A 27,717-nucleotide genomic window follows, 5' to 3' on the forward strand; every position below is an offset into this window, starting at 1 on the left:
TATCAGAGTCTCGAATCTCAATCTCTAACATAAAAAAAAAGTTTTATCTAATTTATAAATCGTTCAAAATTCTGCCACTGAGAAATGAGAATCCTAGTTTTTCTATTCAAACTTGTATTTTGGAAACAAAAATAAAAATTAAAATAATGAGAGCAGGATATAAACATGGATGTAAATGAGTTTATCCGAACCTAACCTTGTCTATCCTCGAGCTTGACTTGTTAATAACGTTTCAAGCCCAAGCTCATGCCAACACATATTATTTATTAATAACTGTATTAATTTATTTATTCAGGAACAACTCGGCACATTTACACCCCTGTATATAATATAGAGTAATAGTGTAGACAAACAAGTGCCATCATTCATCAAACTTATACATGAAAAGGCTAGTAATGCAACGAAAATAAAGAAGTAAAAACTAGCGACAAGTGTCTGAAACAAACATAAGAAATCTCCTATATGACCAGCAAACATAGGAGGTGCACACACTACACAAACATCCTATGATGTTGTGTAAACAACCAAGATCTTTTACTTCCTAAGAAATGACCATGGACCTGTACCCGTTCCCATCCTGCAAACAAAGTATTACGTAATCAATAAATAATAATAAAATAATACATAATTTTGTAAAATGTATATCTTGATGCAAGAAATCAATCATGGTTTTTTTTTCTTCATGCAAATATTAAGAAAATGCTAATATTAGTTTGCATACCTCCATATGCCTGCGATTGTGCGTAAGCCCATGAAAATCGATAAAGCAACCCATAATCCTACAAATCCACCGGCTTTGTACAAAACAAGTATTGACCCGATGCTTCCTATCGACACGAGGATCTAACAAGAAAGTCACATAAAAAAAAGTTAATACAAATTTAATGCAGACAAAAACTATTATTACGTTTAGCGCTATTTCTTACCATGGAGTATGCAGAATAAGCAAAATCGGATGCCCCAAAGTTAACTCCATCGAATACGAATGCTATTGAATTGATTGGTTGTGTTCCAGCAACAAACTGATTATAGGAAAAATAGAAGTGATATAAAGACATAAACATAAAACTAAAAATGATAAAAATTGATTGTCAAGAAAGATGGATATATATATACCGGGACACCAATGGTTATTATGTGTTTAACATTTATATCTTTTGTAAACACTCCAGAACCAAACTGTAACCCAAGCCCAACAAGCAGAGCCATCCCGAGTCCCATTAGAAAGCTCATCTGCAAATTACAACATTTTAAGAATATTTCCATGTGATCAAGTAAAGATAATATTAATCTGTATTATTTGAATTGTATTTCATGTTACACCATTTATGGCAGATAACATGTGATAATCATTCATACCTGAAGTACTCGAGCTGCCGCAGCTGCAGCCTTCTCATAGTTCTTTTCAGCAAAAGCCGATGCAATTATCGCCTATAAAATTTTATAAACACAAATATCGATCAACACTCGTTCTAAGAACACAATTTTCATAAACACAAATATGGATCCACAAAACCGTTAGGGAAAACTCACAGGTCCCACCAATATCCTACTATCACACGAAACAAACAACATTTACCTGTCCAGCAACTGCCAACCCATCAGAAAGAAGTGATGATGTCAGCCACACTTGCAAGCATATTTGGAATGCAGCCATAGTTGTTGCACCCAGCCTTGTAGCCAATGATGCAGCCAATGTCACACAAACAGTTACTGCTACTACCTTAAACAACAACAAGAAACCTGCGGAAAACAATAAGTTGGATTGACTTTATTATATATTCACTAGGATTATAAAATGCAGTGTATTTCAAGAAACCAAAAATATCTATACCGTTTTCAAGAAACCGGCCGAACTGCAAAGCTTTGACACTTGGAGGTAGTAGGTCAACTTGTTGAATCAGTTTGACTAACAAAATTAATGCTATTAAGTACCTGCAGAATAATAAACAGATGAGTTTTTAGTTTTTACAGCTGAATGAATAAAACCAAATATAATGCAAAATCTTATGAATAATTACTGGGATAGAACATGTGCGATGGCTGCACGCTGACTCCCAGTTTGCAGGCGAAGATAAGAATTGGATCCAAAATTATATTTGTTAAATCTCCAGCCACTGAAATAGGAAACAAAAATATATGGAATATCATGCATAAAATATTCGCATTATTATTATTTATTAAGTAATGAGGAAATGATATAAATGAACATACCAGTGGCGTATAAAGGAGTTTTAGTATCTTTAAAACCGCGAAAAACACCTTGCATTGCCAAAGAGAGAAGAACTGCAGGAGCCCCGAGCGCGCGCAATGTCAAATATTTGTGTGCAGGTAAAAGCATTGGAGAGCCCTGTCTCATAAATAAGTTGTAGATTATTTAATAAGTGGTACCTTTATACAAAAGTTAAGAAGTTTTTTTAAATGTCTCACAAAATTACTCTAGTTTTTATGTTCTTCTGAAGTCACTCGACTTAACTTATATCTAACAATTATAAAACTTGGCTATTATATAGTAAAATAAACTTCCTCACCGTAACACTGAATATTAATAGATTTAAACGTTTATAATTTTTTATTGATAAGACTGAGACACCTAATGAAAGTTGAGTGAGTTTAGAGAAACAAATACACTTTGAGCGACTTTTGTGCAACACTTGGGAAACTTGGTTACTATTTGGTAAAGTTTCCACATAAATTCGTTACTAGAATGTAGACGCTTACCGATTTCACACCCATTAAACTTAAAAATGGTTTTGCCATAAGTACAAGCAGTAGTGTTTCAAGTATGCCAAGAATTGCACCAAACACCAACGCAGTTGATGCTGAAGGGATGTTTCTCTTTTGTTTTTTGAGATTCGGCGTAGTTGATATAATATCCTTAACAATTGTCTGCTTGCATGGACTAGCTTTGAAACCTGAATAACAAGACCAACGATCCCGAAAATATTATTAATACAAGTTTTTCATTTAATATAAAACACGAATGTAAATCGACTTACCATCTTCCAATGCCAAATCCTTATCTTTCTCGTCCTTCACTGTCAAACCGCTTTCCAAATTTTCAAGCTTGACATCATCTTTTGTCGATTCTTTCGTGTCCCCTTTGTTGACATTACTCTTTTCTGTGTTGTTATGCACTTTAATTTCTTCCATATTCATTCTTTCTATAGTTTCTTCCTCAGCAACAAATGAAGTTGTGATACTAACAAGCAGGAATATTGCTACTTTTGAAACTTGATTGAAAATCGCGATAGCTGCTCCTACAGCAGCAATTTCCACCGGGCCTATACAAAAATCGTTTCAATAAACAAACGTACCCAGTAAAAGAATCCTATACAGAAATCATACCTATATGACCAATAAATGCGGTGTCGATTAAAGAAGCAATGGGATCAGCAGCTAATGCCATGGCTGCAGGCACAGCAATTAAAAGTATTTCTTTTCCAAGTGAGTCCGTTGTCAGGACAAGCCTACAAAACATTTCATACGACAATAATAACTTTAGTAAAGTTAATAATAATAATATTTATTATTATTCATCATGTCAAAGAATTACCTAAGATCTTTGAAGAAAACAAACATTGGAAGCTTCCACTTTCCCTGTGCCGGAACCACAACACCATCTTCCGCCATATCTGCAAAACGAGTACACTAGCTAGTTGATGACAAAGTAACCGCAATTCAAAGAGTTATAACTGTAGTATAAACCTTCCCTAGTTTAGGAACCAAGTTGATATCCTGTTGATACTATGATACTAATCTGGGTGCTTATTAAAAAACTCGCCCTAGACGCAAGGTGACCTTAGGCGCAAGCTTGTTTGCTTCAGATACAGTAAGGCGCATGTTGGCCAAAATTCTCACACGACACACGCGTGGCACATGTAAAATGTGCTTAGCGTGCGCCTCTTCATGGGAAGGTTTTGGGCATGTAGTTTATTTATATACCAAACATTATAAATTTTCAGGGAACACACTAAAAATGCAAGAAAATTATAAAACAAAAATTGATTACATAAATATTTTGCGTAGCACGTAAGAAAACTTGTGCGCTTTAGGATTTGGTCGAAAGGAGGAATCAAAGACGAAACTTGCGAAATTATTTGTTTACACTTATAAAAGACATCAGGTTTCTAGACTAACGAAAGTAAATGGATTTTGTGGTTATACATTGTTTGTTTACAAAAGTTTATTTAGGAAGATGGATAATATAATTATCACTTTTGTTAGTTACATTTAACTCTTTTACGTATATAGTAATCAAACTACTTTTAAATAAAAGAAACTGTAAGATCGCGCGGTATACCTATATATACGTAGTTCTGATAGATATTTATACTTATTTCGGATATAGGTGTAGGTATTTATACGTACTTCTTCTGATAGGTATTGGGAGAAAGCAACAAACACGGTTTAGATTATGCAGAGTGAAGGCGTGTCGTGATTGGACATTGTAAGGTGTCTCCTTCTGAAGAGATCGTGGGTTCTTGTTCCGTCTTGAACAAGTGGTGTGGAATTAGAGTGGCTGTGAGTTTTAACGCGTTCTATAAAGAATCCTTATAAAAAAATTTTCTACTTAGGATACACACTCTATTTTCTTTAAACAATAATACTCGTGTCGTGAAAAATAGATTTGATGTAGAATTCTTTGAAAAGGCTAACTCATTAGTGCATCAAAACATTGATTTTCAACTTGTAAACAATGGAAGTCGTTATTCAACTATGATAATAAAAAAGCAACAAAATCAAAACCTTATATGGAATATCAGTGACATATAAAAAGTCGTTTATTTTTTGATAAATTAGAAAATGAGCAAGAAAGAAAGCGAATACTACCTATGGAAGTTGAGACTTTAGGACTTTCTTCCTCTTTTAAGCAAATGGTCTTCGGTTTTGAGTAACCAAAAACTCTCACTTTAAGGAGGAATGCATTCCTACAAGGTTCACCTCCACTATATATATAGTGTTAATTTTGTACATTTATCACTAATAAGTATAACATACTTTAATTAAAGAAGGCAAATTGAATTTGAATTATTCCATCTTTATATGGTTGGTCGATAATAATCACCTAGGGATGGCTATGAAACTCAAACTTGATGGGAAAACCCGAAACATTTTGGACGGGCAATACCCGTCCCGTTAGGGTTTGGGACTATGAGACGGGTTTGGGATTACTTTTGAAATTTTTCACGGGTTTGTGATTTGTAATATACCCGATTACCCGACCCAATTACCCGATTACATAGGCGCGTTTACCCGATTACATATCATAGTAACCCGATATAATTTTATTTAATTATATATATATATATATATAGAGAGAGAGAGAGAGAGAGAGCAAAGTTATAATAAAAAGTAGATTTTTCATAAAAAGTGTAGAAAGTGTGTTTTCAACATTAGATCTAATAAAACACATCGCACAATAAACACACTTTTCATATCCACCATCAGATCAACATATCTAACGCATCAGATTACTTCTTACACTTCTTAGACACACTTCACTTCTTATTTTAACCCCGTCATATATATATATATATATATATAGAGAGAGAGAGAGAGAACAATGTTAAAATAAGAAGTATCTTTTTTTCTAAAAAAATATAAGAAGTGATTTTAACTATTAGATCTAATATATCACATAAGGGCAACATTGTAAACAAACATATCATTTTAATTATGGAATTGAATTATTAATTTAATTATATTTCATATGTCTTTGCTCATAATCGGTCAAACACATTAAATACATATTCATTATTAACATAAACACACCAATCTTGTTATACATTAACTACATGACTTTCAAAAACACACCAATTACTAATCTAATAGAAACAACCGATAAATCATCATAACCAAAAACCAAACGAAAGCATCAAATATAACACACACTAACTACATATATAAACAGTATTAGGGAAATTTAAACACACTAGTCATATGAACCACATATATAAATGGAGCAGAAACACACCAACATCCAATTATATGCATCTACTGTCTCTTATCATTCTATCCAAAATTAATCCATAATTATCAAAATGAATAGAATTAATTTTAATTCAAATAAAGCAAGAACCCAAAGAAAGATGTGGTCATGGTTTTGGATGGTTTGTGGTGGGTTATGGAAATGTTTTCTTTCTCACATGTGCCTAATTAATTTGATTGTTTATTTCCAAATTTAATATAACACACTAGACGATATTGTCCATGCAGTGTTATAAAACAAGTACTAAAATAGAACACACCTAGAAAAAATACAACAACGAACACAACCATTGGATCATCAGATCCAATGCTCCATATCTCTTCCTACACTTCCTAGACACACTTTACTTTTTATTATAACCTCAAACTATATATATATATATATATATATATATATATATAGGTATTGGATTATTTCAGAAGTTTTTTTACAGCGAGAAGTTAATGTATAACTCCATTAATCCCTAATTTCACTCACTTTCTTATTGTGTAGGTGCCTATGTACGTGTGTAGGTATGTATGTTTGTATATGTGTATGTATGCTTGTATGTGTGTAGGTACATAGGTTTGAATGTGACTCGGTACGTTTGTATGTGTGTAGGTAGGTTTGAATGTGTGTAGGTACGCATGTATATGTGTGTATGTAGGTTTGAATATGTGTAGCTAAGACATAAATACAACCAACCTACATACATGTAGGTAACATCATAAGAAAGAGAGTGAAATTAGAGATTAATGGAGTTACAACTTCACTTCTCGCTGTAGTATCACTTCTCGCAAGATCCATCCCCTATATAGGTGTGTGTGTGTATATATATATATATAGGGAGAGTATCATGAGAGAACTCCATTTTATGAAGAGAACTAGAGAACTAATAATTAAGTATTTTTAATTTAATTAAAAAAAATTAAATTTTTTTTTTCTTTCATCCTTCTTATATGTTGTTATTCTTCACCACAAAAAAGATATAAAAATAAAAAAAATTAACTTTGTAATGCATATATGCAATACATCGACTTTTTTTATAATGCATATGTGCAATAGTGTGCATTTTGATATTTGAAATAGTGTTGAATAGCATATATATAGTTGTTTGTATAGTATATTTGCAATAGTGTTATATTATATACAAAAATTAAAAAAAAATCGATATAGTGCATATTTGCATTAGTGTTGTATTACATATATGCAATAATGTGTTTTGCATACAATTATTAGTGTCGTATTTGCATATATTCAATGGTGTGTATTGGATAATGTATTTGTGTTGTATTATATTCAATAAAACACTATTTTATATATACAATACACATTAATGCACATACGCATTACATCGACGTTTTTTTAGGAACAATATCATCTTATTAGGAGGAAAGAAAAAATAAATCACAAAATATTTTTTTAAAATAGTTAAAAAATAATTCTATATTAGTTCTCTAGTTCACTCTTTAAAAGGAGTTCTCTCTAGATCTCAACCCTATATATATATATATATGCTAGTATACTTTTAAAGTGTTCTATTCATTGACAATTGTTACACTCTAAAGTTTATCGGATAATGAGAAAAGATAAAATATAATAATACCTTAACGTACAATAGGTACGCGAATACCCTATATTCACGAAATCAATCCATGAAATCAAATCCCAATATCTCGGAATAGCCAATACACATCCAATTAATCATTGGTTTACCCCAAAAACAGTTTTGGATCGTTAATCGATCAATTTTGTAGTTTTTTTTTCACGAAAACCGTTTTTGAGCGTTTGCTGAGCGTTTTGGTTTTTTGGCTGAGCATTTTGGAATTTTTTGCCTTTGAGCGTTTTTTTGCCTTTGAGCGTCTCGCGTACCTATCGTACGTTAAGAAGTTATTGTACAGTAACTTCACCCATCGGCTAATCCCATAAAAGCATAAGCATGCACTGACCTTTTACTTTCAACATTCAACTTCAAAAATTAACTTTGTTCTAATTTTAACCCATCGTACACATTAAACCCCGAGTCTGCCCACTAATCTGTGAATATTGTTATCAAAATCCAATAAAAAATCGACGGGTTTTGAGCTGGGTATACCTGATGGGTATGTTTTATAAACTAATGGGATGCCCGAAACCCGACGGGTAAATACCCGAGCAATACCCGACGGGTTTGGGATGAGCTTTAATAAACGGGTATGGGTTTGGTAATACCTAAACCCGTTCCAAACCCGGCCCATTTTCATCCCTTTATTCTCACCTAAAAAAATTATTGCCACTATTTTGCGCTTTTTTCTCAATGGACCCTAATTAAAAGAAACTTAACATCGTTAATATTATTTTCCAAATTTCAAACTGATGTTTTAGGGCTTTTAATCGAAAGGATGATCGTAGTCAATTGATGTATAACTTATCTTGAATTTGTGCACCAATGATGAGACGATGCTTCAGTTCAAGTGTTTAAACTTTAAATTAAAAAAAATAAATAAGCCGTTTGGAGCACCGTTTCGAGATAAGTTGTTAATCGACTTGTATCATCTTTCCAATCAAGATTTCCGAAATTTGAAATTCAAAAAAAACTTAGCGAGGTTAACTTTTATTAAACAGGGTCCAGTGAGAAAATATGGCGAAAGCAAAGACTGGTGATAAAAAAAATTTTAATGGATTATTATCAGACAACTACAAAACAGTTGGATTATCAAAATTGAATATACCATTAAAAAATAAGAAATTGTATCAATTGTGTCGTATCTATTAGTAAAAAGACAAAAACACTACACTCCATTGATGGAAGTATTATTTAAATTTTAGAAAGGCATGAGGGGCATTGATTGCATAAAAATACATTAATCAATAAAGTTGGAATCACAAATGAGCAATTTGCAAGACAAATGCAGCTACATGCTTCTTACAGTATTATTTTTGGATTCATTAAATTTATATGGCACCAGTCTGATATGAAAATCACAAGGCATTTAATATATGATGACTTCACGTGACCAAATAGCAAGTCGATTAAAATTGTATTTAAAGTATTAATTTCTATTTGAATTTTGGTATATTTCTATGGATTTGAAGGATTTATGTGCAATTTGGATTTTCTATGATGTTTGTATTTTCCTTTAATAATTATTCATCATTCAAGGTAGTCTTTTGCCACTGTACCACTGTTGATTCAATAATTATTTGCTCAGAGTTTCATAACCATCTAGACGGGCCTCTTAATCACTTAAGAAATAAAATTAGTTTATGAGTAATGATATATCCCACTAATTAACGATTTGCATAGTTTAAGCATGAAATGACTCGCTTATAAAAAAGTTAAAACAAAACACGATTAAGAAGATTTCTAGAAAGATACAACAACTAAACATAATATTATATTATTATGGTTAGGAGTGCCTGAATGACATTAGTCTCAGGTGGGTCTAAATTTACAACATATCAATTAAAATACTAATAATTAACAACTTACAATAAAGAACAAATTTGCAACCCATGGTTTATGCCAAACTGTTGAAACCTAGTACTAAAAATCATAAACAGTGGGTCACATATTCTCCCCCAGATAACCCCCAATTCAAGTAAGCCTCAGTGTAAGTAATTTAGTCATCAAAATGTTTGTGTAAAAAATAATGGTCAAATTTTGCATCATGGCTTCACTCATGGTAGTGTAAAATATAAGTGAAACTACAGGGTGATCATGTCACCTGGAGCGAAGAGGTACGCGTCATGAAGTCGGTAATGTAATCTCCTTGGTAAAAAATTAATCATAAAACCAAGAATTAGCAATTTCAATTAACATAACCAAATCCTCAAGAATCAAACAAAAATCATCTAAAATTTTGTCACATCCCATTCTAGGGCCTAAGAGTGTGACACAATAGTTGGTACCACCTTTGTAAATAAATCAGAGTTACGTGTTAAAGCGGAAGTATTTTAAAAACATGTGGATTTAAAAGATAATATTTACATTATACAAAAGACGGAACAAAAATTTCCGTTCAAGATTACTTGTTTTAATTTACAAAACCACCATTCATTAATATTTAAGTTTAACAAAAAGGTCCGAGCCATCGGATATCTTGAGCACTTCGTTCTTCAAGCCCTAATCTTGGTTACATGCAAAATGTTAGAAAATACGTCAGCCCTCGAAACTATTTTCTTTTACTTAATCACCCCTCGAAACCACGTAAGTCTCGGCCCATCTTGGCTTAGGAATGATCAAGTTAAAACAACACAATTATAAACTCGAGTCTCTACACTAAATACCTCAGCAAACACCGTAGCGTTCGACTTAGTTAAGTACCCGTATGTATACGCATGGTCATTACTCCCCGCATGTGAGCGTCACTGTAACCAAGTGTGGCGCGATGTGCCCACCGCATTTTGCCACATATGTAAGGATCCAGAAAAACGTATACTACAGCCTGAGGGCTAGGCCTATACTCTTGTTTATAACGTTTTAGAGAAAATTAGTCTCATGTAAACCTTTTCATTTAACACATTGACTCGTTTTAAAACAAATTTATAAAGTTTGAGGCGTATTCACCTTTTTGATTTGGATCGGTTTCAAACACCGTCCGAGGGTCTTTTCCGTTGCTATCTTGCACCTATAGTACGGGTATAACCTTTTGTTAGTCGAATATACAATCCGGCTTAAGACTTTTAGTCTTTATAATCGTCACCTCGATTATTTATTCTTTTACTTTAAAATCGTTGTTAAAAAGTATTTTCTTTCTTTTTATCTTTAGTTTAAAAATATCTTTCTTTATTTCTTTTATAAGACAACCTATTGTTAATCTTATGTTCTTACATTTCTTCTTCTATAAGAAACGTGCATCTATATTTCCTTTATTATTTAATAATAGTTATTTATTACTTAAATAATAATTTATAACAAAGAATTATAATCACATATATATGTATATATGTTTTATTCATATTTTCTTTCTTTTCCTTTCTTTGTTATATTTTCTTTTTATTTTATCGAGGTATCGAGTATAACTCAACTTAGGGTTTTAAGCCTTTTTTTATATTCTATTATTATTTCATTCGGGCATTATGCCTACCTTTGTTGGCTTATGAACCCTACACACTTGAGCAACATTTCAACGCCGTTTTACCTTCTTTATCTTCTTGATCAAACTCTTATTTCGACACTCTTTCCTTGGCATGCAAAACGATGTACACCAACACTAAACCACTCGTTGGCACGTTTTACGAGACTAGTCGTCATGACGTCGGGGATGGTAACACCTTCTTCGTTGGATCGTCGTTGGATATTGTGGCACGATTATCGAGGAAACGAGCACGGAAATCGAGGGATCGAGGGCACGAACTTCGAGGTAATCGAGGGTGTGTATCTTAGGACTTAGAGAGATGTTAGGAGAGATATGTGTGTGAGATTTGAGGTGTGAGAAGCATGAACCCGTAGCTTACTATTTATAGGCAAAGTCAGGGACCCGTCGCGATACGTGATGACCCTTCTGGTTAGCCCATCGCGTATCGCGACGTAGGCTAGACCAGTCACCATGTAGGTCTGCCACGTGGCAGACGGTGTGCCACGTGTGGACACGTGGCGAACGGTGTGCCACGTGTGGCCACACGTCTCGTTGTTAGACAATCCATCGCGATACGCGATGGATTTCCCTTCTAATCCATCGCGTATCGCGATGGGTCAAGAAAACCAGAATTTTCATTTTTAACCCTAAGGTTTGGATTTTGACATTTTTGGTCCTTTGACTTTGGAAACTTGGTATTATTGATACGATATTTACATGATGTTACAAAATTCGTTGACAAAAACCCAAATATATTAACGAAATTGTAGCACCTAAAGTTAAGGTAGTCTTGAATTCAAAGAGGTCCGTAGTCAGGTCCTATCTACTTCACTTAAAAGTAAACAAAGGAGTGTCATCATTCATCTTGTACATGAAAAAGGCTAGTAATGTCGGGTAGTATGTTCATATATTATTGCGTTAATTGCACAATTTTAGCATTTATTGTACGATGTTTATTGTGTTACATGTCACATGTGATTAACGCAGTTAATTTGGACATGTACGAGCACAAGATGAAGGCCCAGAATGATCGGCACGCAATACGATACAAGATGAAAAAATTCCTGCTGAAGAGTACCGTCGTGCTACGCGACGGGGGTGGGAAGGGTCCATCACGTCCGATTTTAGAAAAACATTGACTTCTGGTCCATCACGTACGCGATGGGCCTATATTAACACCAGTATGATACGCGATCAACATTAAAGAAGGAAAAAATAAGGGTTTAGCTTATAACTTCCATTTGACGAGACCTATTCATCTATCACGTTCTCTGGCAGTTTCCAAGAGACAAAAGACGATTTCCAAACCTTCCAATCACCGAGAGATCATTCCAAATGGAGTTTATCATCATAATTGAAGATCTATTGATGGAGATGAGCGGTTAGTCTCCTCAAATCATTTCCGGGATGTAGAGTATGTATCCTTTCAGTATTTCTCATGTTTTAGAACTAAACTATTTGTAATTATTGATTAATGATCTATGAGTATTGATGTTTGGTATTGTTGACCATTCAGTTTGTTGAGGTTTATTTCAATTAGAACGATTAGTCTGCCAATTGTTGTGATACGTGTCTCATAGGGTGTTACAGATTAGTTTGAGTGTGATAAAACATACGTTTGTCCTTAAATGAGTTACACTGGCAATGAACATTTGGTTACCAGTGTCGTGTGTTTACATGTGTTGATACCTAAGATTTGTTTAGTCAGTTTACCAAATTCATTTGTTAATAATTAAGTTGTTCAATGACATGACATGAGATTGCTATCAGTTGCATGCTTGAACCCCCGTGTATGATTTATCTTTTAATTAGACTGTTTGCAACTTGTTAAGTGATCATTTATTTTAAACTTAGAAAATTGCTAGTGTGACCAACACTCCAGATTGTCACTTCATAATGTTAGGAATCAGTTGCACTTTACACTGACCTCACAATGCAACCGATGAGAATGCAACCGCATTCTGTTTCTGAGAACTCCAATTGATTGGTGAAAACCCAAGATAAAATATGTGCCTCGTAGTGCTACTCCCATTGTTTTGGTGAGTTTTATGACTACTATCACTATAACCAAGGAAAATGCACTCCCCACGTGTATAAGAAATACCTAAACTTACGACTTCAAGCGAATACGCAAACTAGAGAGAATTTTGTAAAAGGTATCATAGACACTCGGCAATCTTACGGTATCTCTTAATATTAAAATTTTCTTTATATTTAAATTTAGAAACTTTTTTATTCAGATATAATGGAATCTGAGCAAAATTTGCAATTCACCATTCCTGCTTCTGTTAATATTTTCTTTGCATATCCTTCTTGCTTAATTTGTATCCTGTCTTTACTCTGTAACACTTCAATTCCAAGATAATAAGTAAGCTTCCCTAGATCGAAATCTTAAAGTTAAAAGTCGTATCGCACTTAAACTCCCTTATTTAAATTTAAATTGAAACCCATCACGATTAAGTCGTCAACGTACACACAAACTAGTAAAGGTCTATTCCATTTTTCCTTTGATATACTACTTGTTCTTGCGTACACCGGTGAAATTTCATATAACAAAATACCGTTCAACGTTGTATTCCACGCATTCGAAGATTCCTTTAAGCAACACAACGCTTTAGATAATTTGTATACTTTGTGCCTTCACCCTAACAAAACAAAGCGGTTGAGTAACAAATACTTCTTCCTTTAATTCGCCATGTATGGACACATATTTGATATTGTTGGGAAAACAATGGTTTTAACTTTAATCAACCTTTAATGTTCTGATAATGACTTAATTAAGACAATGTGACATAAAATAGTTTTAGTTCATCATTGATAACTATATGTCAATCACATGTCCCTTAAAACTTGATTGATCATCACTAGTCACAATTAAGAAAACACAAGACTTAATCAAGACTACGTACACTCAAGATCAAATTATCAAGTTCATGTCTACCAATGATTAAATCAATATCTTTACACTAATATGAAGATGCAAAAATCACAAGATTAATCCATTGAAGATAAATTAACAACTTAGTCAAAGTTAGGTTGTTAGTTTTTTTAAAACTTAGGAAAATTTTAAAAATATATTTAAACACAAATTGTTTAAATATATAATATTTGAAATATAAATAATATTCAAAAGGTTTTTCCTCTTTGAGTATGTCTTTTATTCAAATCTTGCCTAAAAGACACAACCATCATCAAATGAAGAAGTCAAGTCCATGGATGGCAAAGCATGAAGCTTTGGTTAAGTCACGAAAGCATGTTTAACCAAATTGGTGCAAAACTTGATATTCACTGCATGGAGAAGTGGGAAGTGAAAGAGATGGATTCTCACATGTGTTGGTCAACCTAAAAAAATCCAAAACTGAAGACAATTACCACACACAACGTTCATATTGGCAAGTCCATTGTGAAGTGGACTGGGCGTCCACGGTCACCGGAAGCGATGGTCGGGTCACCAGTCCATTAGCCATGTCTCGCACATACTTAGCTATAAGTAGAAGACTAATTCTAACTTAGTCTTCACCTTTGCTCTACAATATTTACACACATACTTCATGGTTAATCTCGACCATTATCTAAGTCCAATTAAACTTCAATTATCTAGAGAAGAGATTAAAAGTGTAGAGCAAAAGTAAGAGCTTTTCTAAGCTATCATCCAACCATCTTACTTGCACTTTGAGGGGTCAACACTAGAGGAATTATCATTAACTGATGATTTGAGAGAGAAACACACTATCTTGACATAATGTTGTTTTGTATTGAGTTGGGAACTCTATCTTGATATAGAGTTAATTGATTTTTAGGTGAAAACTCACTATCTTGACATAGTGAGATTTGAAGAAATTGTAAAACTAAGTACTTGATGAAGAAGGTGATCGCTTCCTTTGAAAGTGAGACTTTTGTATTGGTGATCCCTAACAATTTAGGGAGGCGACTAGTGAAGAACACTCTTGATCGAAGATTTTGGAGAGGACGCAAAGTGAACTAGTTAACGTTCACTCGAACCTCTATAAATATGGTTGTGTTATCTCTATCCCGTAACTCTTTACTTATTTATACATATTGTTATAAGTTGTGAAAAGAGTTTAACAAAGTCATTAGCTCATTAAAATTGGATTAAAAGAAAAGAAAAACTATTCACCCCACCCTCTTTTCTAGTTTTTTACAAATAACAAGGTGATGCAATTCACAACCTTCATTCGCTCTGAGAGATAATAACAAATGAACTGGTTCAATTCAAGCTACCGGTGCGAATACGTCGTCACAATCGATTCTAGGTTGTTGAACATAACCCTTCGCAACGAGTCTTGCTTTGTGTTTATTAAATGAGCCATCTGTGTTTCATTTAACATTAATCTCCTTTGCATGACATGGTAACTCAGTCAATGTCCACGTATTATTTATATTTATTGAGTTAATTTGATATGCATTGCTTTCACCCGCTCAGGTTTTAGTTTTGCATCATCAAAATAACCGGCTCATCATCAAGAAGCAATAAAACTCTTTAACAATTGAACTCAAATTTAAAACATAATCATTAAGATTTCTCTGATACCATCATAATTTTCATTTTTGTACGACTTTGCTTTTTTATTTCTAAATCTTCGACAATTTTGAAACCGGTACCAATACGAGTAATAAACAACCCGAATTAGTCCTTTCACACCCCAACCTAAGGCGGAAATGTCGGGGCGTGAACTGATTGTCACAGCTCACAAGGTTACTATCATGCAACAATATAAGTTTCAATATCTATTTAATAAATTCAAATAAAAACAATTATTCATTACAATATCTCAAAACAAACACAAATTAAACTCATAAAATTAATTGTCTTATTGAATTTCTTCTAGCATAAGTCCTTAACGATCTTCTAACTTCAATTACATCATACGATGACCTGCATATGCGTTGAAAATAAAATAGTTTTGTCAACACAAGGTTGAGTGAGTAAAACACCAGATTTTTATGATTTTATATAATAATAGATAAGATAGCAAACTGTGTCAAGTGAGATAAGCAATTTAACCATAACATATAAACAAATCAATCAAACCATAAAGAAAGGGCTAAACCGCTGTCATGCGAATGGGCATTGGTTACCAAAAAAAATGAGGTGTCGGTGAAACCATTGTCAATGCGTCGGACTCCGTCCACTACGACGGTCGTATGATCATACTATAATGAGATTATGTTGGACCTCTCCGAATGCGATTCACATAAAGCATATAAACACATAACAAGTAAGGTATAAATTGTTAAACACAAGTGACAACAGTTGCAAGTTGAGTAATATATAGTAATAAAATAAATAGAACTCATATGTCCCCAAAACGGTTAAAAATGAGTTAAAAGGGGGAGTGAGATACTCACCTGATCGGATGAACGAAATACAAATGATGATGTGAGAATGATGAACCCCTTCGGGATACACAGACAAGGATTCCTAATAAATTGGATAATATAAATTAATTATAAATTATTTAACATAATTTAATATTGTGAGTTACAAAAATAGATTTAGGATTTTGATGTTACGTTGTAATTAGAATGGTTATTGATTAGACGTTCGATTTCTATTATGATAGATATTGCGGAAACATTATTATTAACTTAAGTAAATAATATGAGTTAAATAGTTATATGATTATTTAAATAATATTTAATTAAATATAATACGATTATAAATGAGTATATATATAATTATAACTTGGAATATATTAATTAGTTTTTAGACAACCGTTAAAATATATATATTTATCATGCATTATATATCTTGAACCATTTAACGAGAATCTAATTATATAAATATAATTGATACGTTTAAAATACGATTGTTACAATTTTAAATAATGATATATATATATATAATAAAAACAAATTTATAAAGACGTTTGACGACGAGAAAACACCATTAATGGTGTCGGATTTTAAATACAAAGAATAAGGTTTAATATTATTAAAATATACTTATAATGCATATATATACACACACACACGTAAACGAGCCTTTAACGAGATTTTAACAAAAACATAACTTAATGATGTCGGTCTTAATAAACTAATATTTATTTAATAATTAATATTAATTATAAATAGTTAACTAATCCTTTAAACAAAAAAAAAGAAAAGCAAAAATAAAAACCCCTCTGCCGGGTTTCGAACCCGGGAAAATAACCGGTTCATATGAACAATCGATACACATAGCAGCCACCTGCGCTGGTGTGCTTGTTGGTTAACATCCAGAAACTGTTAATCAAATACTTAAAGCAGAAAACCCAAATTCAAACAAGAACCCTAGATTATCAAATTGACCAATCCGATTACTGATCGATGTAATTGATTTGGGGCTTATGATTAATGATTATAAACGACCACAACACATGTATTAATTACCTTAATGACAGACGAATTGATGTTTCACGATACCAAAGAACTGTCGGCGTAAAAACGATTACGTGAGGCTCATTAGGGACTGATATAATGGAATCTGTGTTAGGGTTATGGTTCGAGAGATGACTAGGAGAGTGTATGTATGTTTAATTGTAAAAATATAAACCCTAGATGGTATCTCCCTAAGATGATGAAGACGGGTTTTGATAATAAGTTAATTCGTATAATTGATGATCGTGTTTTCCATATTACAAACGTCGGTGTGTTCGTTTTAATAATATAAACGATCCGAAATAATCAATTCCCTAATTAGGACGAAGATTAGGGTGCAAGACATTAAACGGGTATTCGGGTTCGAAAACGGATACGAGTTTGGAAAGGGGGGTTAAAGATCTGGGTTAATAATATATTAATATGATTATATTTTTTTCAGATTTTGCAATTTAGCCTCTGCATTATAAGGATGGTTACAAATGAGGTTAAAAATATAGTTTAAGATTAAAGTTGTAAGACATGTCAAAGTTGTTTATTACGTTAAATAAATATAATAAACAAATTATTAATAAAATAATAAATACTCGATAGACGTGATAATTTTATTTGTTAAAATAACCCGAACATAAAAAGCGGGTCGGGTATAAAGTATGGGAAAAACCGAGTTGTTACAAGTCCGGGTATCGGTACTTTCACAGCTACGTGACGGGTACCAAATTAGTACAGGTACCAAATTGGTCGTCGATTTAATGATAATATAGTATTAAATAACCGTAATTCGGTCGTCGAATTTAAGTGATTTGTTTGTTGCTTCGAGTCTTGGCTGTTCTATTATTTAACTTTGAAGAAACGTTTGGTACTTGTTTAATAATAACATGATTGTAGAATTTATTTTATATATTAAATATGAAGAATCCCAATTAAACCTTCATATACTCCAAACAAGTACAAAATATCAAATGTACTTTTACATGTACATGTACATGTACCTGATTGTACATGTACCAAAATTCAACAAAAATGAGTACCAATACTCTTACCGAATAAGCTAAATCGGTACGAGTACGAGTATGGGTATTTGGAACAAAATGCTCATCCCTAGATGTGGGCCGAAGTGTAGAAGATCGGGCTATGATATTTCTTGAGGCCCAAGATCGCACTTCCAGAGGTACTGCACGAAAATGGGCATAACTTGGGCTACGGGCCTCCGTTTCAAGCGCGCTACCAGTCAAAAAGACCGTTGGAACATGGACCACGTTGTGGTAACCTGCCATAGGCGGGTTATCCCGTTTATTTTTCCAAAATAAGCCTTCTAAATAGATTTTTGGGCCACTTTTATGTTTTTTTTTGTTTAGTTTTTGGGTTTTCTTTTGGGCTGTTGTTTGGTATTTGGTTATTTTTGTTGGCCCAAACCCATTTTGGATGTTTTATTAATATGTTGATAAACCTTGTGACTGATCATTGATTAGATTTGAATAAAAACAACTTGGTTTTTCAAATTCTTGCTTTTTGGGGTTGAATTTGGGGGTTTGTGGAAGGATCTTCACGGGTATTCCAAAAATCAACGTGATTAGCTTTCGTTTACCATTAGTACGCTGCATCAGAAAGTCACAATGAAACACAAAATATGTTTCCTCTATTATGGAATTAAGGTGATGCAAATCAAGGCATGAAGATAGGTGATGAATATGATAGGTTATAATAAGGGAAACTATGATCACGGCTGTGATAATGGAAATAATATATTCTTTCTTTATTATATTTATGGGTGTAAACAAGTTGAGTCGAACCTGAGTTTACCTAAGCTCGAGATTGATTTGTTAATGTTATTTCAAGCCCAAGCTCAAACATGACGAAGATATTAATTATGAAATACTTTATTCGTTTATTTATTCATGAACACACACCCCTAAATATAATATAGAGTAATGGTATAGATAAATGAGTGTCATCATTCATCAAGCTTATATATGAAAAGGCTAGTAATGCAATGAAAATAAAGAAGTAAAAACTAGCAACAAGGAACTGACACAATTCAACAAACATAAGCAAAAGGTGAAAACTCTTTTATGACCAACAAACAGATGAGGTATACACACTACACAAACATCCTATAAGCAACCAACATCTTTTACTTCCTAAGAAAAGACCATGGACCTGTTCCAGTTCCCATCCTGCAAACCAAAATATTAATTAATCAATAATAATAATAATAATTTTAAAATGTATATCTTGATGAAAGAAATCAATCTTGGGCTTTTTTCATCCAGTGATATTAAGAAAATTAATATTAGTTTGCATACCTCCATATGCCTGCGATTGCGCGTAAGCCCATGAAAATCGATAAAGCGACCCATAATCCAACAAATCCACCGGCTTTGTACAGAACAAGTAATGACCCGATGCTCCCTATCGCCAAGAGGATCTAACAAGAAGAAAGTCACATAAAACAAAAGTTGATATAAACTTCATGCAGGAAAAATAATATTATGTTTAGCGGTATTTCTTACCATGGAGTATGCAGAATAAGCAAAATCGGATGCTCCAAAGTTAACTCCATCGAATACGAATGCTATTGAATTGATTGGTTGTGTTCCAGCAACAAACTGATTGTAGGAAAATAGAAGTGATATATAAACATAAACATAATTTTAAAAACAATTAAAACTGATTGATAAAAAAGAGTGATAAATACCGGGATGCCAATGGTTATTATGTGTTGAACATTTATATCTTTTGTAAACACTCCAGAACCGAAATGCAACCCGAGTCCAACAAGTAGAGCAAGCCCGAGGCCCATTACAAAGCTCATCTGCAAATTGCAACATTTATCAAAAAACATTTTCATGTGATCAAGAAAAGATATTATTAACCTGTATTATTTGAAGTTTATTTCTTGTTACACCATTAATTGCAGATAAAATGTGATAATCATTCATACCTGAAGTACACGAGCTGCCGCAGCTGTAGCCTTCTCATAATTCTTTTCCGCAAAAGCTGATGCAATTATCGCCTACAAAATTTTATAAACACAAATATCGATCAACACTCGTTCTAAGAACAATATATAGGCTTCCAATATTTTAAACACTTTTGTTGTAATCAACAAAACCGATCATGGAAAACTCACGGGTCCCACCAATACTCTGCTATCACACAAAACAAACAACATTTACCTGTCCAGCAACTGCCAGCCCATCAGCAAGAAGTGATGATGTCAGCCACACCTGCAAGCATATTTGAAATGCAGCCATAGGTGTTGCACCCAGCCTTGTAGCCAATGATGCAGCCAATGTCACACAAACAGTTGCTGCTATTACCTTAAACAACAACAAGAAACCTGTGGAGATATCACCAGAATTTATTATACATTCACTAGGATTATAAAAAGCTGTGTATTTCAAGAAACCAAAGATAAATAAATATACCATTTTCAAGAAATCGACCGAACTGCAGAGCCTTAACACTCGGAGGCAGTAGGTCAACTTGTTGAATCAGCTTGGCTAACAAAATTAATGCTATTAAGTACCTGCAGAATATTAAACAGATGTGTTTTTTAGTTTTTACAGTTGAATGAATAAAACCAAATATAATGCAAAATCTGATGAGTAATTACTGGGATAGAACATGTGCGATGGCTGCTCCGCTGACTCCCAGTTTGCAGGCAAAGATAAGAATTGGATCCAAAATTATATTTGTTAAATCTCCAGCCACTGAAATGGGAAACAAAAATATATTGGAATATTATGCATAAAAAGTTAGCATAAATAATGAAGAAATGATATAAGTGAACATACCAGTGGCATATAAAGGAGTTTTAGTATCTTTAAAGCCGCGAAAGACACCTTGCGTTGCCAAAGAGAGAAGAACCGCTGGAGCCCCGAGCGCGCGCAATGACAAATATTTGTGTGCTGGTAAAAGCATTGGAGAGCCCTGTATCATAAATAATATGCAGATTAATTAATAAGTGGTAACTTTTGTACAATAGTGACTAAGTTTTTTAAGTGGTTCACTAAAATCACTTGAGTTTTTCTGTTCTTCTGAAGTTGCTCGACTAGTCGAGCTAACTTACATTTTTAACAGTTATAAAACTTGGTTATTATATAGTAAAATAAATTTCTTCAGTGTAACCTCCTATTTCAGATTTATTGAAAAGAAAAATAATCCTTATTAACTGGTAACCAAGATTTATATGTTTCATTTATCTCACTTAATATTAAAGGATTTGAACATTTATAGAAAAAAACCAAATTTAAGACACCTAAAAAGTTGAGTGGGTTTAGAGAAACAAATACACTTTGAGTGACTTTAATGATACACTTGGGAAACTTGGTTACTATTTGGTAGAATGCAGACGCTTACCGATTTCACACCCATTATACTCAATAATGGTTTTGCTAGAAGTACAAGCAGCATTGTTTCAAGTACACCAAGAATTGCACCAAACACTAATGCAGTTGATGCTGAAGGGATTTTTCTCTTTTGTTTTTTGAGACTCGGCGTAGTTGATATAATATCCTTAACAATTGTCTGCTTGCATGGACTAGCTTTGAAACCTGAATAACAAGACCAACGATCCCGAAAATATTATTAATACAAGTTTTTCATTTAATATATAACACGAATGTAAATCGACTTACCATCTTCCAATGCCAATTCCTTTTCTTTCTCGTCCTTCACTGTCGAACCGCTTTCCAAATTTTCAAACTTGACATCATCTTTTGTCGATTCTTTCGTGTCCCCTTTGTTGACATTACTCTTTTCTGTGTTGTTCTGCACTTTAATTTCTTCCATATTCATTCTTTCTAGAGTTTCTTCTTCGGCAACAAATGAAGTTGTGATACTAACAAGCGGGAATATTGCTACTTTTGAAACTTGATTGAAAATCGCGATAGATACTCCTACAGCAGCAATTTCCACTGGGCCTATACAAAAATTGTTTAAAAAAACAAACAAATGTATCCAGTAAAAACTCCTATACAGATATTATTAAATTATAAAGATTTTTGACACTTACCTAAATGACCAATAAATGCGGTGTCGATTAAAGAAGCAATGGGATCAGCAGCTAATGCCATGGCTGCAGGTACAGCAATTAAAAGTATTTCTTTTCCAAGTGAGTCCATTTTCAGGACCAGCCTACAAAACATTTCATATGACAATAACAACTGTAATAAAGGTAACAATCATAATAACAATTATAGTATTATTCATCATGTCAAAGAAGTACCTAATATTTTTGAAGAATACAAGCATTGGAAGGTTCCACTTTCCCTGCGTCGAAACCACAACACCATCTTCCGCCATAGCTGCAAAACGAGTACACTAGTTGATAACAAAGTAACCGCAATTTAAGAGTTGTAACAGCAGCATAAAACTCCCACTATATAAGTAACCATATTGACATCTTGTTGAAATTATGACACTAAGCTGGGTGCATATTAAAAGTCACGCCTGAGACGCACAAGGCGACCTTAGACGCAAGCTTGTTTGCTTCAGACACAGTGACGCGCATGATGTACAAAAGGCTCACTTCACTGGAACAGGAAGCGGACCCCATTGGAAATTTTTGAACACTCTAAAAAGCAGACCCTCATTGAAAAAATAAATCTTGGGTCCTTCATTGCTCACTTTACACACGCAAGACACACGCACAATGTGCTTAGAGTGCGCCTCTTGTACATGGGAAGGTTTTGGGCATGTAGTTTATTTATATACTAAACAATATAAATTTTTAGTGGACACAATATAAATCTATGAAAATTATATAAAAAACTGATTATTATCTAGCGTAAGAAAACTCAGCCGTTTTGGTATTTGGTTCTAATTTGGTCCATATCCTACTCTTCTTTCCTCTCTCTTTCTTATAATGCATTATTAAAGAGAAATCAAAGACGAAAGTGGCTAAATTATTGGCCATAATCGATAGATAAAAAGTGGAAACGTGAAGACAACAAAATTCTACACTTTAAAAAATAAATGGATTTGTGGTTTTACATAATTTGTTTACAAAAGTTTCATTTTGGAAGATAATGTAATTATTATTACTTTTGATAACATACAGTTAGCTCTTTTCATATATTTAGTAATCAAACTACCTTTAAATAAAAGAAACGATAAGATCGGTATAGCTATTTATACCTAGTTCTAATTGATATTTATATGTAGTTCGGATATAGGTATAGGTATATTTACGTACTTCTGATAGATAACGGGGAATGCAACAACAATTTCGTATTACAGATAAAACAATATTCACAAATTTTTTATACAATTCTCATGGTTTTCTGTTTACATTATATTTATATATTGCCCATAAATTAAACAAAATAAGTATTTGAGAAAAACAATATGATGCCAAACAGTAATAAATTTAATAAAATTTTTGAAAACTCTTTTTTTCCTTTTATAATTCAATCATTCAAATCATGTTATGTCACATATACCATTAACATGTTTTTTATTATAACTTTAAAATATTATCTTTTATAAAATCCCAAGTAGATGAGTATATTATTACGATGTGTTTATTTGGATCCAATGTATAATTATGAATTTTGTTTAAAACTGTGTTATTTATGATAATGTATAAATGATATGACATTTAATTACTTCTCACACGGAGTAGTATTATGTAAAGGTTTTGGTTTATTATATACGCCACCGCTTACAGAATCAAATCACAGCTTGTCTTATTTCATCATTTGAAGTTTTTTTAAAACGGTTTCCCTTTTAGAAAAAAAAAAAAAGGTTCAAAACACTTTAGTTTTAAAAAAATAAAAATGTCTTGTTAAAACTAAATAAAAATGTTTTTTTTTATTTATAAAGAAGTTAAAATGATTTCTTTAAAAAATTAAAAGTATTTTATGAACATTTCTCTAGCTAGTAATCCATTGTTTATATGTAATTAAAGAATAATGATATTATATATTTATAAAAACGATTAATTTTTTGTTTGTTAGATTCGGATGCATAAGATTAATGTTTATCTTAGAAGAAAACCAAATTCTTTGATCAATACATGTGCTATTTAATTGTTTTATTTATTAAAAACAATCCAATTTTTAATGTAAACTATCTCTACAAAATATCTTTAAAAAACACTATGTAGATAAAGTAAAAAATTTATAGATTTAAATAAAAATAAAAAAAATGTTTTTCAAATATAAAAAAAAACATTTTATAATAAACATATAAAATATAGAAAAAAAAAACCTTTGTTTGAAAAAACAGGAAAAAAATGCTTTTGAAAAGCGATAATGATAATAAAAGATAAAATAGCGGGGAAAGATAAAATAAAAATGTATGAATCGTATTAATGTAAAATTTTAATGATACACATTTGATAAAATGAAAGAAAAATGTATGTTTAGTAACACTTTTAGTTTATAAGCTTTCGATAAAAATTAATTTTTTTTGGCAATTTACCAAGCCCGTGCAGGGGGCATGAACCGTAGGGGTGCAAATGAGTCGAGCTGCTCGCGAGCTACTCGGGATTGGCTCGTTAAAAAGCTCGAACGAGCCGATCTTAATCGAGCCTGAGCCCGAGCTCAAGCCTAAAAGTAAGCTCGTTTAATAAACGAGCCCGAGCCCGAGCTTCACCTATCGAGCTCGAGCCGGCTCGCGAGCCTAAACGAGCCTGCCATTTATATAATTTTTTAAAATATATATTTAATAATTACTAATTAATATATATACATATAGTGTTATAAAAAATAAATAAAAATAACTAATATATATATATATGTATATATATTATTTATACAGAAAATTATAATAGAAAATAATATATAAAAATAATTATATTATTTAAAAAATAACTAATAAATGGTAAATGAGCCGAGCCCGAGCCGAGTTCGAGCTTGAAAATCTACTCACGAGCCGAGCTCGAGCTTTGGAAATAGAGCTCGAAACGAGCCGAGCTCGAGCTCGAGCTCTATGTAAGTTAAACGAGCCGAGCTCGAGCCTGGTCGAGCTCAGGCTTGGCTCGGCTCGTTTGCACCCCTAATGAACCGCCTTAATTATTATTTGGAAACATGAAACCAACGCTTATCAAAATTTAGGAAAAGACCATTAAAATTTACACCTTTTCCGTATACTTTACTAGACTGATTTGGTGGCATTATCATGCCCAAACAAATATTATTGTTTTTACATTCATTTTCATTTCTCTACTTAGTAATGGTGTATGACGTGTTTGCTTTATTGAAAGAAGGCATTCCTTACGTTCACAACTCGCAGTTTTTGCTTTCCTTTTTTCTAATTTTTTATTTTATAGAAATTAAAATATGTCTTTGTATGCTTCCGAGAATATCACATGGTTCCAACAAGCTAACTGCATACTTTTTATATCGAAAGAAAGAATATGCAGATTGAAGGCGTGTCGCGAATGGAAATTGTAAGGTGTCTCTATCTGAAGAGATTGTCGGTTCATGTTCCGTCATGACCAAGTGGTGTAGGTTTATGATTAGATTTAGAGTGTTTATGAGTTTTAACCATTTAAAAAAAGAAAATTGAAAAAACAAACTTCATGAATGAAGAGGTAGGTCCCCGCAAAGCCCAGTTGGACCCGCAAGACACACCTTGAAGAGGTACGTCTGTGCAAAGACTAACTGGTCCCGCAGGACCCACCATGCTCAAAGATGAAGACCTTACACGCAGTAAGCCAGCTGTTCCCGCAGGAAAGCCTCCCTTGGTACAGTACCCTGCCTGTTCCCGCAGCTATGGGTACAAGCCAAGAAGGAAGGCTACCCGCACTAACGGTAAGGCTATACGCATAAGGCACTAACTCTTAACTTCAGCAATGTCACCTGAAGGAATGAGCAAGGCGGGAATATTCCCGCCCAAAAGAGCCAGTCCGTACGCTTCTGGAAAATCTTTTGTACTATACCTGCCAAGGTATGGACAAAATAGACAAGATCTGACCAAAGCAGCCCATGAACCAATCACAGGGTGACAGCTCACCGACAATAGTACGAGGAGGAGCACGCTCTAGTACAAAATGTCACTATCAGCCGCTGCCTACCCACCAACTCCCATCGTGGCACGTACATAGCCCATAGTTGGTGGAAAAGGAATATTATACAGCTGGCCGTACCTGCTTGGAAACCTACATTCGGCTATAAATACTCCAACACCTTGGAACGGTATCGGCATCTCATATAATCTTATCTTTAGCTATTTCTCTCTATATACACTTATATTCAGAGCAATCTAGTCTGATTCTCACGCCGGAGGGTGGTCACAAGGAGGAACCCCCCCCCCCCCTTCTCAGTGACGAGCTCACGGTGTCTGTTTTGCAGGTCAAGAAGAATAACCATCTTTGCCGGACCTAACCCTCGTGGGAAACATCTACTTAACCCTAAGATTATCCATATTTTCTACTTACGAATACACATTTAATTTTCTTAAAACATTAACACTCGGGTTTTGAAAAATAGATTTGATGTGAAATTCGTTGAAAAGGCTAACAACACATCGATGTATGAAAACATTGATTCGGCTAGTAAACAGTGGAAGTCGTTATTCAACTTTGATTATAAATAGTGACAAAATCATAACCGTTAATCTCAAAAAATTGAAAGGTCATAAGAAAGTTGATACCACAAAATTTTATGGATCAAAATTTAAAGAAAAATCTTCTACACGTGTGAGAGAGAGATGATCAGATGAATCCGTTAAAAATCAATGCACGGATCTAACTGAAGAATACAAATGTAAGTATCAAATTCAAGTAAAACAAAGTTAACATATACGGAAAATTAGAGGCGTAAAAAGTCATTTTATTTATTTTTATTTTTATTTTTTTTGCAAATAAGAAAATGATCAAGAAAGAAAGAGAATGTTACCTATAGAAGTTGAGGCTTGAGATGAGACCTTTCTTCCTCTTTTTGATAAGCAAATGATGTTTGGTTTTGAGTCACCCAAAACTCTTACTTTCTAATGGCTTATAACTTTAAGCAGGAATGCATTCCTACAAGGTTCACCTCCACTATATATAGTATGATTTTATACTTTTTATCACTAATTAATGTAACACACTTTAATTAAAAAGTAAGAAATAATATCATATTTAGGAGCTTAAATGTCTTGGATCTATTAGAGCATTCTTAGTCCGTCATTTATCTACATTTATATAATTATATTACAAAACACTGTATTTCACTCTCCTGTTCATTTAAATAATATTTTATTATAAATTTATCATTACAGTTTTATCTTCCATTTATTCACAACCAGTTCAACAAATATTAAAAAATAAATATGACAAATAAAGTTTTCTCAAATTCACAAAAAATCACT

General features: G+C 33.0%; 1 protein-coding gene and 1 pseudogene across 1 annotated transcript; both read right to left on the reverse strand.

Moving 5' to 3' along the window:
* Window positions 1-534: 534 nt before the first annotated feature.
* On the reverse strand, window positions 535-27,459 carry LOC143577944 (protein DETOXIFICATION 42-like; annotated as a pseudogene).
* Window positions 19,525-23,156, reverse strand: LOC143577938 (protein DETOXIFICATION 42-like). The gene is made up of 13 exons (XM_077061648.1): window positions 22,646-23,156; window positions 22,433-22,554; window positions 22,056-22,340; window positions 21,778-21,971; window positions 21,213-21,348; window positions 21,032-21,128; window positions 20,844-20,944; window positions 20,592-20,755; window positions 20,357-20,428; window positions 20,111-20,227; window positions 19,926-20,021; window positions 19,719-19,840; window positions 19,525-19,589 (listed from the first exon to the last, which is right to left on the reverse strand). Exons 1-13 carry the CDS (start codon window positions 22,720-22,722, stop codon window positions 19,547-19,549), a joined length of 1,626 nt encoding a protein of 541 aa, XP_076917763.1. The 5' UTR covers window positions 22,723-23,156; the 3' UTR covers window positions 19,525-19,546.
* Window positions 27,460-27,717: the final 258 nt, after the last annotated feature.

The sequence above is a fragment of the Bidens hawaiensis genome, unplaced genomic scaffold (assembly GCF_021521415.1).
Source record: "Bidens hawaiensis isolate Kalapana, Puna unplaced genomic scaffold, B.hawaiensis_p1.1 tig00028978_1, whole genome shotgun sequence".
NCBI lineage: Eukaryota > Viridiplantae > Streptophyta > Magnoliopsida > Asterales > Asteraceae > Bidens > Bidens hawaiensis.

What these genes read in the sequence shown, in the direction of transcription:
- LOC143577938 (XM_077061648.1), bottom strand. Translation starts at nt 22,722, where the DNA reads ATGGCGGAAGATGGTGTTGTGGTTTCGACGCAGGGAAAGTGGAACCTT. An exon ending in AACTCCTTTATATGCCACTG is followed by an intron (nt 21,129 to 21,212) that starts GTATGTTCACTT and finishes TTCCCATTTCAG; the next exon opens with TGGCTGGAGATTTAACAAAT. An exon ending in GCAATCGCAGGCATATGGAG is followed by an intron (nt 19,590 to 19,718) that starts GTATGCAAACTA and finishes TTTGGTTTGCAG; the next exon opens with GATGGGAACTGGAACAGGTC.